We start from the raw sequence: 13,368 nt of genomic DNA on the forward strand, positions 1-13,368 counted from the left end.
TGAAAGTATTGATCAGAGAGGACAGACCAATTTGAATGCCGTTGAGCTATTTCATACTTATTCTCCCCTTTAAAGATCAGGCGTCTAACAAATGGCATTAGCGGCACACATAACGGTGTGATACGTGGGCTGGGAGAAACCCATTAGGTCAATTCCATAGCAACAATGTGGCACGTCTACCCTTTATGCGCTGCGCCAACTGGCCCTTTCGATGGGCACCCACTGCCACCAAGTGCTTGCCTTCGGTACTGCAACACCGGCTGGAGAACAGCAGCGGTTCCTGTCTGAGCAGAGGCAGACCGTGACCATGCATGAGCAGCTACTGTGTCTATCGCATTGAGAATGATACACTCTGAGCAAGCCAAACAAAACTAAGATCCAAGGCCAGCAGCGCTGTTGTGAAATACCCCAGAAGACCGACCCTCAATTGTAATCTTTGCCCTTTACGCGGCTACAAACTTTGGCAGGGCAAAGAGATGAAAACAAAAAAGGAGCGACCATCTCATTTGCACAAAAAAAAAAGATGCGACCGGTTTGGCCGTTCGAGACCGTCGCAGCCAGCATGCATGACGGAGAGGCAGTAGCGCCAACTCGGTCAGAATTAATCCTCGTTATCTGGCGCAGCCGACCTGTGCTTTACAAAACGAGCTTAACGCAAGTCATCGCAGCCTGAGCCTTCATATCGAGCACATGGATGAGTTTACAGTCCGTGCATTCAGCCATTCTTCCATTCATTCGCGGAGGAGGAGGAGGAGGAGGAGGAGGAGGAGGAGGAGGAGGGGCTCAATCAACCATCTGTGTGCCAGGTAAACTGCTAAAAAAAAAAAAAAAAAAAAGTGATCCTGCTTGAAGGCGGACATTTTAAAACTGTGGCCCATCTCTCCTGAGCGCCCTTAGAAAAAGGAACTGCAAGCCAGACAATAACCCAGCAAGTGATCTGGCCTTGATCATGTCACCAATCATTACGACCGAGAGCTGTCTGGGGAATCTGGGGCAACCTGGCTGTTGATGAGGCGATTATGTGGCTTTACCCTTGTGCGTCCAAGTATGACAGCGCTATGACAACACTGTTGCTGATAGGCAGAGACTATGCCTTGTTAGTCCGTGTTGTGCTGAGTGGACTAGTTGGCTGAGCAGTAAGACGCTCCCACAGGGTCTGGTGGGCTTACTGCTAGAGCAAGGTGGGGGGGGGATTATAAACAGGCAATCAATGTGACTCTCTCCTAACCCGACAGCTACAACAACTTTGGTCTCCACTCATGTTGACTGCCCAGTCAACACCAACAGCGGCCTGTCTTTGTCCTTCTTGTCCTCAAACCTTGCATTTGTGTCAGCTGTGATACAGAGGTATAGCAGATCAGCGAGGCTCTGTGCGTATATATATATATATATATATATATATATATATATATATATATATATATATATATATATATATATATATATATATATATATATATATTAATATATATATTCGCCGGTCGTGGACACTGCCCAACATTGGAATGCATGTGCACAGCTTTTTGCCGGTGCGAAGTCTGACTCTGGAACGATCAGGAATGCACAAGAGGACAAGAGCCTGGCAAGGTTACGAACAGAAGTGCATTATCGCATCACCCGCTGCACGCATTCTCCGCGATAGCATCTCTCGGGGGGGGGGGGGGGGGGGGGGGAGAGAAAGCAGACAACTCCATCAACCAAAGCAAATAACTTACTAAATATACACAGATGTAGAGACGATATCAAAAAAGCTAAAGGAGCAAATAAAGAAATCGGGAGTGACGGGAGGAGCAGGCGACCATAAAACATGGGGGTACACAGAATTTCACAGCTGTGTGAACAGTTAAAGCAGATGCGATGGGATGTGATGGTGGATGCATACAGAGAGGCGGGCTGTAAAAATATGCCATAAAGTTTATGGAGCCTAATGCGGCCCTGCAGGAGCCTCCTGCCGAGCTGAGCATGCCGACAGTGCCGTTGAGTGTGTGACAGAGCTGTGGGGGAGAGATGTACAACTGAGAGCATAGCCAGTATTCACAAGCTCCATCACTGGTGCGGGGATGTGCGTACAGTACATAAAAATTCACAGATATGCAATCAACAGAACTAAGAATCCTTTTTTTTTTTTTTTTTTTCCTCGCTAAAAGTACTCCATCATACTCCATCTCTCTCCTGCGCAATATCTAAATCCAAGCCCGTAATATCCGAGTCCACTGGAACGGCATTGAGGGAGAGAAAGTACTACTTACCACACGCACGGACATACAAGCATGTGCGCACACACACACACACACACAAACACACACACACACACACACACACACACACACACACACACACACACACACACAGAGAGACTATAAAGGACTGCCATAGCCACTGCTCAATCCAATATCAGCATACTGTGACCACTTCAGCCTTTCATGTTCCCTTCAAAATAACGAGATCCAGCTCTCCCCTTTCTGATTGAAGAGGAATGATTGTTTCTGCCTTTGAAAAGACATATGACGTGAAAGAGAGAAGATGTGTGAGGGGAGAAGGAGGGAAGGATAAAAGGTAGCGAAAGGAGGAAAGAATGGAAAGATGAAAACTGAAAAGAAAATGGAAAAAAAAAAAGAAGACAAATGGAGAAGAAACCTCTTTTTTTTTTTGTCATCCTCACTGGGAGCTGGAGTTGACTTAATCCTTCACACACAGCCCCCCCCCCTCCCTCTGTCACAGCCAAACCTGCACTTCTTCCACAGCCCGCAAAAGGTCAACCCAACCACGAGCGCCTGAAGACGAGCCGCTCAGCAGAAAGGAGCGGCGTAATTGATAAATCGTATGTAGACCTTAAAGTTCAACATTGTGACAAATGTGACACAAGCCGTGACACTGTCACCAGACAGAGGCGTTAGGCGTGCCGGTATATATCTACCCTGCATCGAGGTGAACGTCGCCTCCGTTTCATGTGTGGAGGAACCTCAGGTGGGTCACGTAAACGCGGAAAACAGGGGCGCTCCGGCACAATGCAGCTTATTGCAATTGTGAGGAGCTATTATTCAAATGTTGTCGCTTTCCAGAATCCAATAAGAGCTCTCAGAATATTTAGAGAGAGGTGTAATAATCCTATATGATACTGTGTCACGCTGGCTGAGCTCTGGGCAACTGTAGCACGACTGCTGGCCCTCACAACGTGAAGTGACAATGCAGTGAGGGGTTCAAGAAATTACCAAAAAAGATATTCGCGCAGATGAGCCCAAAAAGGGTAAACTTATCCGCCCGTCACAGCTCGGTTGTGCGTTCAAAGAGAACACAAACTGTGTGTCGGTAGCGTATCCACACACAGTCCAAGGGCCAACGACGGGGGCAAAGGTCACACACGTACATAGATTAAAGCAAATGAAGTAGCACTGCAACCACAGCTGTGGGTGATATTAGGTGTAACAACCGGAATGTGTAGCCTCTGTAAGTGTGTGAGTGTGTGTGTGTGTGTGTGTGTCATCCCTTAGATGGAGAGTTCTTAGTTGTTCATTTTGTTTGTGGCTGCTTTTACTGTAAACACAGTAACACAGATTGGCATTGGGAGCAGTCTCGAGACCTATGACATATGTATACATCATATATGACATATGACCTTTTTGTATTTTGGCTAACCTTGCTTTTAAACAAGGTATTACTAAAGATCTGTTAGTCACAGCCTGCATAAAAACAAGCGCACCGAGGAACTCCCACTAGATATTTGGAAAATGCAAACTAAGCTCCAAAATCTTAAAAAAAACAAAAAAAAAACTTCAATCATCACACTCTTGTATTTAAGCGCAACCAAAAGCTTGTGTTTCCAAATGTCTGCAGCAGAGGTTGTGAGTAATACTTTTTATTGTATATATTGCGCATTTGCATTTTTATATTTCATATTTTTGACTCCGTTATTTGTATTGCTTGCTGTAGCGGAAAAATAAAACGTCCCCTTGCGGGATTAATAAAGTATCTATCTATCTATAAAATGTTATGGGACCACTAGTGGCACTGCAGAGCAACGCTTTGATATGCAGGTGGCCCATATTATTATTGATATGAAATATTCTAGCGGCGAGAATATGGAGTCGTTATCGCACACATGACCGCGCAACGGAAGAAACCTGGAAATAGAATCCCCCCCGTGATTATCACTAAAGAAAAGAAGCATTTGAGGTCGATAAAACGGCAAATATTTGATATCTATTAAAAACACCCGACTACAGATGTGCAGATACACTATTCAAATAAATCAAATGAATACATCTTTCCTCATCTCACTCCGAGACAACTTTTTTTATGTCCATCAGATGAACTCTAAAATATTCTTTCAGCTAATCTAAGAAACATCTTATTCAAACAGTCCCCTTGAGAGCATGTTTCCTTGATCTTAATTTAAGATAGAATCTATGGTGAACACTGGCTCAGGGCATGGGAGGCACGCGCTATTGATTAATTTTTCATTGCCGTTCTTTTAAAGCACCAAGGACATGTGCCACATCAAATCTGCTCAACCCTCAGCACCCAGTTTAATAGCTCGCTTGAAACAAAAGTCTTTTGAGGCATGTGGTTTTAAAAGGTAAAGAGGAGACTGAAGGAGGGAGGGTGCCTTGATTTCCTTTCTGGCTCACCATATTTCTTTTTTCTTTTCAAAGGTCCTTCATAAGCACTCCTGGCACTTGATCGGAGTTAAAGAGGAACCAGATGTCTGCGTGTCCTCGTATCCATGTAACTCTCTCTCTCTCTCTCTCTCCATCGTTTCTCATCTGGATGCTTTGCAAGCCTCCGGCCTTCTCTATAACTACCCGTTTACTTCTTACTCTAGGTTCTGTAAATCATGAGCGGTTACAAACACGGGCCAACGAGAGCAGCACGGGTGAGGAACACACATCATGGCCATTTATTTTATTTACAATATTCATTCAAATGTAGAGCGTAGTTTCTTAAATGTGAGGATATATTTTTACTATTTTCTTTTGTATTAATTGATATGTGTAAAAGAATAGGTAGCGGTGGAACTACTTGAATATACACGCACTAGAGCCGGGGGGGGGAGGGAAAAAACAACATGTAAGTGGGATATACAACAACCTCACATTCATTTGCAGGTAAATCAAATTCTTCATCTCAACTTGATAATGAGGAAAACATTTTAAGGTTCAAGGTTTGTCCAATGCTTCGCTTGTAAAACACACAAAAGCATCTTTTAATTTGAAATGTTGTGGAATACACAGCCACACAGAGCACTTTGGCTTTGATCAAATGAATGAAAATGGATGTAGCCTTGCAGTCGTTCGAAGCGACGTTCAATGGCAAACAAGTGCTAGATTTTAGACGCTATCTCGCAAATGATGATGTCCTCGTGATTACCGCCACATTTCACATCTGAGATCTGTATGCTCATAAACCGTTTTAAATTGGGAGACATATTACCATTATACAAGCATACAGCGCACTAAAAAGGTTGATGTTAAAAACATGTCCTCAGCCACTTAGAAAACTGGCACTTTATAATTCTGCTGAAAACTAAAACACTTCTTCTATAAAAGCCCAATCAGCTGGAGCGCTGCTCCTCGACCTGGGGGATGCATTCTGGGGGTCGCCAGATGGTTGTGGAGAATTTCTTTTTCTGATATGCAAAAAAAAAAAAATGAAATAACATATTTTAGACTGGGGAATGTTTGGTTTTGCATTAAATCGCCCGTACCAGTGATATAATTTGCATCCGAATGGATTATATTGAGTGTGTTTGAGAAAGTCATGTGAGTTTCTGACAATGCTTAGGTGATAACTGTTAAAACTGAATAAAACAAAGCTTTATTCATTTACATGTATCCGTCAGAGCATATTCTGGGGCGTCCCGACTCTAAAAGGTTGGGGAACCTCTCAGCTGAGGTACAAACCAGCACGGCCTCACTGGATGTTTCTCTCTCAGGTCTGTGGTTCTTTGGTCAAATCCACATACTGGCAGCTATACACAGGGATATACTACACATGTTTACACAAGCACACTAACAATCACAGGCATGTTACCATGGGGGGGGAAAGCAGTCATCTGTCCAGTCATACAGATATTGATCACCTTGGGTGATTGCTGCTTTTCAACACACGGTGTGCACGCACGCACACACACACACACACACACACACACACACACACACTCCTCGCTCGTGTGAGCTCTCACTCTCATAGTCTCAGCAGCATTCCATCTGAACTGCGGCGCCTGTCAATGGCGGTGCAGAGAGAGAGAGAGAGAGAGAGAGAGAGACGGAAGTGTACTTCCACCATCGTTGATGGATTGTTACAACGCGGCCCTTGACTCGTGACGTAAATCAGGCCAATCTTTACAAAGACCGACGCCATAAAGCCGTCGTACTAATCAATAGGCGCCTGCCGCACACTGCAGAAAGGAGAGGTGTCGGGTCCGCCTGGGCTGTTCCGAGTTCACCTGCAGACATGCTCTTTCCCAGGTGTGTGTGTGTGTGTGTGTGTGTGTGTGTGTGTGTGTGTGTGTGTGTGTGTGTGTGTGTGTTTGCTGCTCATATATTTCCCTCAATCTTGCTTAAGGAGGTGGAGAGAGCACATGAGACTTACACGCTGGTCAAACTGGATTAGAGGCAATTCACGCAGTCCTCTATTCCCACCTGATTCTCGATTGGGAGAGGAGGGAAGTGCCAGAGAGATTTCATGCCTGAGACAGAGGAGCTACAGTTGCGTGTTCCCGATAGACAATCCGAACCAACACTCTCCTCTCCAGCACATCTGAGAGCACTCAATCCCGCTGACAGCGTGAAAATGGGAATCTGCCAGCCAAGCAGGGAGCTAACTGTAGCCCAAAATCGGCTAACCCGGCTAAACGCTCTCCCTTTTTTTTTTTTTTTCACCGCTTTCAGGGCGGGTGGGGGTGGTGGTTGGGTGGGTTGGGGGGGTGGTTTAAGAATGACAGCAGCTTTCAGTATGTAAGCCATATCTGTCGGCTGCTGCCGCACGATTGACACACAGGTTACAAAGGTCATATCAAATGCTTCAGCGCGGTCTTGAATGAAACTTCCCGGCAGCTTTTTAAGTTATATATTATCATTATCCATCACGGCCACTGCTGTCGGTCACGTATTGTCCCCGATGTCTTTTTTGTATGTTTCTTTTTACTCAGCCTGCCTCAGAAATAACCCCTCAGGGATAAATGAAGTTTTTTTTTTTTTAATTTGACACGGTTTGCGGAACTTCTGAAAGTAGGCATCCTCCACGTCTCGGATGATCGGTCATGATACAAGCCGTCATATTCCATTTACTGAGCACAATGCGGCTGCTGCTCCTGATCGAGAGCTACTCCATTCACCTCCATACAGGCTAAGCTAGGAAAAAAAAAAAAAAACACTCTTTCCACAGAAGTTACCAAGCACAAAAGAACAGTTTGACGAAGAAGGAGAAAATGCAATCAATACTAAATGTCTCTGCAAAATGCCTCAAAGAGCGAGGTTTGTGTGAGAGCATGGGCAGAGCAGAGGCCATGTCACAGTGTGCTGCTTGGCCTTGCCTGTGTTCCTGTTAAGCTCTACAGTCCTCTTAATCCTTCACAAAACTCTCAAAAGGCAATGAAATACCATTTAGAGTGGCAATTCAACACTTGCTAAACCAATAACAGCGCGTTTCTTCTTTTTTTTTTTTTTTTTCTGAAAGCACCTTAAAAAGAAAGTCACAACCCATTCTTTAGAAAAGGCAACAGGGTGCCACTTTATGGGATCTTGAGAGAGAAAATAGGCAATTGGCATATTAGCGTGAGGAGAAATTAACAAAAAAAAAAAAAAGTAACCCAATGCATTGACAGCATTTGTTAAAATTACCTGGGTCTTTTGTTGACTAGAAGTGGAACAACCTCAACAACAAAACAAGAACATGCATTTGTAAGAAAAGGGTCTCGTATGTCTACTCCCACTAAATTAACGTTGTTTGTTATTTCTGTTCAAGGCAGAAAAGATGTGATTGATATCTTTTCCGCGGTTCACTAGGTTCAGTGTGTGTGTGTGTGTGTGTGTGTGTGTGTGTGTGTGTGTGTGTGTGTGTGTGTGCGCTCAAAGCCTTATTAAGTGATATATATTCTCAATATGAGTTATGTCTCAGCCGGAATGAACACAGTTAAAGACATTTAGATGCAAAATGCTCTGATAAACAGGTTAGACCGCAGATTACGAGTATTTGTGTAAAAGCTATCCTTCTTTGTTGGTAGCACAATATCCAAACGCTAATAGGTGTTACACTGCAATCTATTCCATAAGAGAAATAGCAAAAAGCAACAAAAGACCTCCCACTTCCTTTTCAGACTGTATAATTTCAAAATCCGTCTTTTGAATGTGCTACCATTTACATGCAGGAATTGTGTTGGCAATTCAAAGCTTTTCCAAATTACAGCCCATTAGCAAAATCAGGGCTGAAAATGGGAGTCCAAGACATGGAAATGACCTCACGAGCACAGTTTGGAACATGCTCCTCCACATCCTTCCAAAAGAAGACAAATGTGTGTGTGTGTGTGTGTGTGTGTGTGTGTGTGTGTGTGTGTGTGTGTGTGCGTGTTCAGGGGGTGAATGAAGACAGATACACAGAAGGAACAAGATTCAGAAGCCAAATAAGTAATGGGCTACTTACCGCAACTTTGCTCCCAGTTATCTGCATGCAGCGATCAGCGGAGAAGGTTAATGTGCAAAAAGACACAAACAGCACAATCATTAGTAGGCCAGAGAATCCTCTCCATTACACATTGAGGCATTAGCGTAACTTGTGTGACATCACAAAAAAAAAAATATATATATATATATATATATAAGCCAACAAGAGAAAATCTGCATAATTATGGGCACATACTGAAGATAATGTCTGTGGTTTGCGGCAGCAATTTTTTTACAAAGACAGATGCATGAAAATGGGGGAAATTAAAACAAGAATTTGTAAGGTATGCACATGACAAATGTATTATCAATGCATGGCAACAACAACTGTGGAGGTGATGAATCAACACGTTTAGACATGGTCATTTCAACACAAGGGCTGCATTAATTGATTCACGGGGTTAAAATGGAACTGACAGACCGTTAGTTACGTGGACAATGAGGCTGCAGAGGCGTCGGCCTGATATATATCAGCTGCCATTAACGTCGGGCTTCAGATGTCAACTTCGTGCGCCAGCGCTGCCTTGAGCCCACATGCAGTCGACCCGATTCCTGGGAGTTTAACCTTGTTATCTGTCAATAGTGCCGGGGTAGCAGGAGTGTTTTTTATTACTGCAACTGTGGGCCTTGTTTCACAGCGGGAGGGCGTCTGTCAGCGGAGTAAATGTATTCCATACTGCGGCTGACCATTCTTTGTTTCCGAGGAAAATGTACTTTGTTTGCAGGAAGGTACACGAAAACAAAACTGGGTTCCTCGTTTGTAACCTCTTTCTTCTTTCTCTCCTTGTTTCATTCCCTCCCATTCGCCCCCCCCCCCTCCCTCCTCCCTCCCTCCATCTCATCTAATCTCCCTTTCTATTTCTTTTATTGTCACTCTCAAACTCTCCAAGTCTGTGGCCATTTTATGCTTGATTTCCTCTCTCCATCCCTCCACCAAGAGTTTATGACAGCCATAAAGTGGATTTTACTCGTGCCACCACCTGATCACGCACATACTACTTTCTAATATGTCTCCACGTTTGCCTTTGCTCTCCAGTGACTGCGGCAGCATGTCACTGTCTAACACTGGGGAGTATTTTTACCTGAATACTGCAGGCTAAACACCTTTGAAACGAGTCACGTTGACGTAGCTCACAGCTTCCACAGATGTTGATGCCAACAACATTGGATACATATTTTTGGAGTTTTGTTTCAGAGCAGCTTGACCAAAAAAACAAAACAAAAAACAGACACTATCTTGAGTGTGCATTGAACAGTCAGGGAGGAGCTTGAGGGGGACAAGCACAGTTTCATTAACAGCAAGTTTGTATTTAAATGAAACACCTTATTCTCACTAAAACAAGGGCAAGAATTATTCATTTCCAGACTAAGTACTGCTGAGGTTTTACTAATGACATCTGATATTGAGCATCTCTAAATCAAATTAAATAAAGACAGTTACTGTGCTCAAGTGTATGCAATTTCTTCTCAACATGCATGTAGCTGTCACCAGCCTTTTTCTTGATGGATGGAAAAACATAAACGAATTGCTTCAACACTTAAAGCGTCAATATTTGACTAGTGACACTGGTCAGTCCCCCTCACAAGTCACAGCCATCACACCCTTCCTACATCGGAGACACAGCACGTTTGACATGAAACAAGAAAATAATCATTGACAGCAAGTGAAGTACATTTCAGAGAAATAAGCAATTGAATTAGGGGTAAAAATGAATTGTGGCAGTTTTAATGATGTTGGCACACATTCACAGCGAGGAGAAAGAAGCAGAAATGAGTCGAGAGAGAGAAAGGCGACTGTTCATGCAAAGCTAATGGTCAAGGACGACCACAGACGCTCTCCTACAAAAGCAGAGCTGGGTTCCTTTGAAACGCAGTTCAAATTCAAACGAACGGGGTTAATGCACAATTCTCCCTCTTGAAAGACATATTTCACAAAAGTAAACAAAGTGACAATGAGCCGTGTTTCTTTTTACCAGTGATTTGAAGCTAGATAGCTTAATAGATGCAGCCTTTTTGTATCGACACGCATTAAAAAGATGAGTACACACACAAGACGGTTGTACATCGAGAAGGCAACCTCGAGCGCCTAACGCTACTCGACGAGGTTAAATGCTTCGTTTTCTTTTGTTGCAGAAAACAATAAGGTCGCTTTATGTTGGGCGCCAAAGCCCTTTGCTCAATTGAGCAGGTCTAAAGAGACGCGTGAGAAAAAGGCCACGCGTTACTCCGACATTTCGGATTCAAGCCTGCGAAGCCTTTTGAGTCGGCATGCTTTTGTATTGGCTGTAGGTCACGCAGGAAACGGGGCTGTCCAAATCTAAAAAAAAATACAAAATGTGAGTATTATGTGGGAGTGGGGGAGCTTTTGACATTCATGCATTTCCAGCTTGCATCTCTGTGGCTATAATGAAATATAAAACCAGATACTCCTGTAAGAGTAGCATCGAAAATCACTATCTGGTGAAATGTTCTACTGGGACCTTATAACATCATCGAGAAAAAAAAAAAAAAAAAAAAAAACTAAAACAGGAAATTGTCCCCAAAACTGCGCTCTTAGGATGCAGCACACAATCTTTGGTGGGTAAAAGATTGACACAACAAAACATGTTCAAAATGCACCACGCCTACATTCGCCACCCTTTATGCAACATATCCTTATTTAGCCCACCCTGCATGCTAATTAGCAACCAACAGCAACATGTAGCCCCAGATAATACACCAGAGACATACATTTTAGTGGTTGCCGTGGGATTCTTTCATACAAAAAAGGCTCGCGCATGCAAAGGTGTAGTGTGGGTGCAAGACTGGACAAAAGCAAAAGGGCAAAGCGATCGCGGAGCCTGCCTTACAAAGAAGTGTGTGAACTCAATGTTGTACTTGTGATGTGTCTGCTGAGGAGCCGTACTGTAGCGTGAGATGATGCTGGGCTTCTGTTAAGACGTTCTGAGAACCTAAAGCACACTATTTAAGAAACTACAGAGCACATGGATCAGTGTGAGGCCCTTTTTTAGAACATTCTTACAAGCTGCATGCTGGGATGCTCCAGCTTCATTGTTACTCAGATTTCTCTCTAGGATATCAGTTGGAGTCAGGTCTTACGTACGAAGTAATAGAAGATATTCTATTTGAAACAAATTAAAATATCTGATAATAAAACTGAACTTATTTCCAAAGCACCTAAAGGTGGTTCAGTAAGGCCCTGGACTATTTCATACTACTGAGGGGAGGATGCTACTGCAGAATGAGCAGGATTTTGCTCCAATGTGCGTCGTAGTCGAGCAAATAAGTGTGAACAGTGTCTTTCACTGCCAGGGAGATTTGGTGGCAGTGTCACATTATTTTATGAATCAGAATCAGAATCACCTAAACCATTAAACTCAGCTAAGTTGTCCTCTTGGTCACTTGTGTATTATCAGTGAAGGCCTGTTTGTCTGCGCTGTAAAGTGTTCTAGTGTAACTATGCATGACTCTGTGTTCGTACAGATGCTGAGGCTCGACCCGCCCCCCCCCGTCCTTCACTCTTATTAAATGTGATGGCGGGGTGCTGACAGACATTACATTTTGTCCTCTGTCCTTTGCTACACGGATTACGTTATTCATTTGAATAAAATATCAGCGCTCACAAAGCATAATGGGCCCTGTGAGGAATTCAATCATCTCGGATAATCGTCATTATCAATAATGCCAGTTAATTACCATAACAATGAAGACCGGTAACAAATGACGATGTCAAGAGAGAGCTACCAGGTTCGGGAAGCGATGGGGACAGAAATTACTCCTTTTTTTTTTTTTTTTCCTTCTGCGCATGAAGGAAATTATAGCCAGCCTTGTGAATTTCATCTCACAAGGTTGGCTACAAAATTTAAATGAGGATTGGGGAAAAAAAAAAAATCATTCATGGATTGCATGAAGAAATTTTTACTTTTCACTGCTGTTTTTGGATTAGAGTGATAATGAAGCTCTAGACTACTCTTCAACAATGGGCAACTTAAATCTAAACCTGCATGCCGTAATGTAGCATACAGTATTCATACACATCATAGGGTCATGTTGAACATGAAATACTTTGCTTTTCTTCATTTTTGTATTTGATTTGTTTCCTTTTTCGCTGTTGAACCAAGAGGTTGTCTTTATTTTTTATACTCGATAAGCAAAATGATGCGACAGGACGTCACCACCACCACCACCACCACCACCAAACTCCCATGCAAGTACACAACTGAGGCAATCGACAATCTGCATGCAAGCGACCTGACTAGCATTCCAACTAGCATTGAGTGAGTGAGTGAGTGAGTGACGACAACAACACATATCTGATAATCTAATCTGTACAGAAAATGGCTGCACAGTCAGAATTCAAAATCAAAGATGTGGGACTCAAGCACTAAGAGAGAAGAGAGAGAGAGAGAGAGAGAGAGAGAGAGAGAGAGAGAGAGAGAGAGGTGTGTGAAAGTGTGCAGGATGACAAGGCAAGCCATGAAGCAGAGGATCGGGTTAAACTCATTCCGGTGAGGGTGTCACGATACTTCAGCTCATCCACTACAATTATACAGCACACGCTCTTCAGTCTATAGAGGCGGAGGTTAACTCTCACTTACAGATTTGGCAGTAGCGGAGATGTACTGGACCACCATCTCGCGTTTGGTGCTTAAGTCTTTTCCACGCAGAGGGGCTTTGCGTTCCTCATTCAGGTTCATGTCCTCCTAGA

At 43.4% G+C, this 13,368-nt stretch overlaps 1 protein-coding gene across 1 annotated transcript in view; it reads right to left on the bottom strand.

Moving 5' to 3' along the window:
- diaph2 (diaphanous-related formin 2) overlaps nucleotides 1-13,368 on the bottom strand; it is a 356,685-nt gene that overhangs the window by 322,198 nt on the left and 21,119 nt on the right. Inside the window, 2 exon segments of the mRNA XM_068715129.1 lie at nucleotides 8,641-8,661; nucleotides 13,259-13,363. Of these exon segments, the coding sequence (XP_068571230.1) occupies nucleotides 8,641-8,661; nucleotides 13,259-13,363 (126 nt within the window).

Source organism: Cebidichthys violaceus, unplaced genomic scaffold (assembly GCF_023349555.1).
Source record: "Cebidichthys violaceus isolate CVI_PGR_0920_01 unplaced genomic scaffold, fCebVio1.0.p SCAF_2, whole genome shotgun sequence".
Lineage (NCBI taxonomy): Eukaryota > Metazoa > Chordata > Actinopteri > Perciformes > Stichaeidae > Cebidichthys > Cebidichthys violaceus.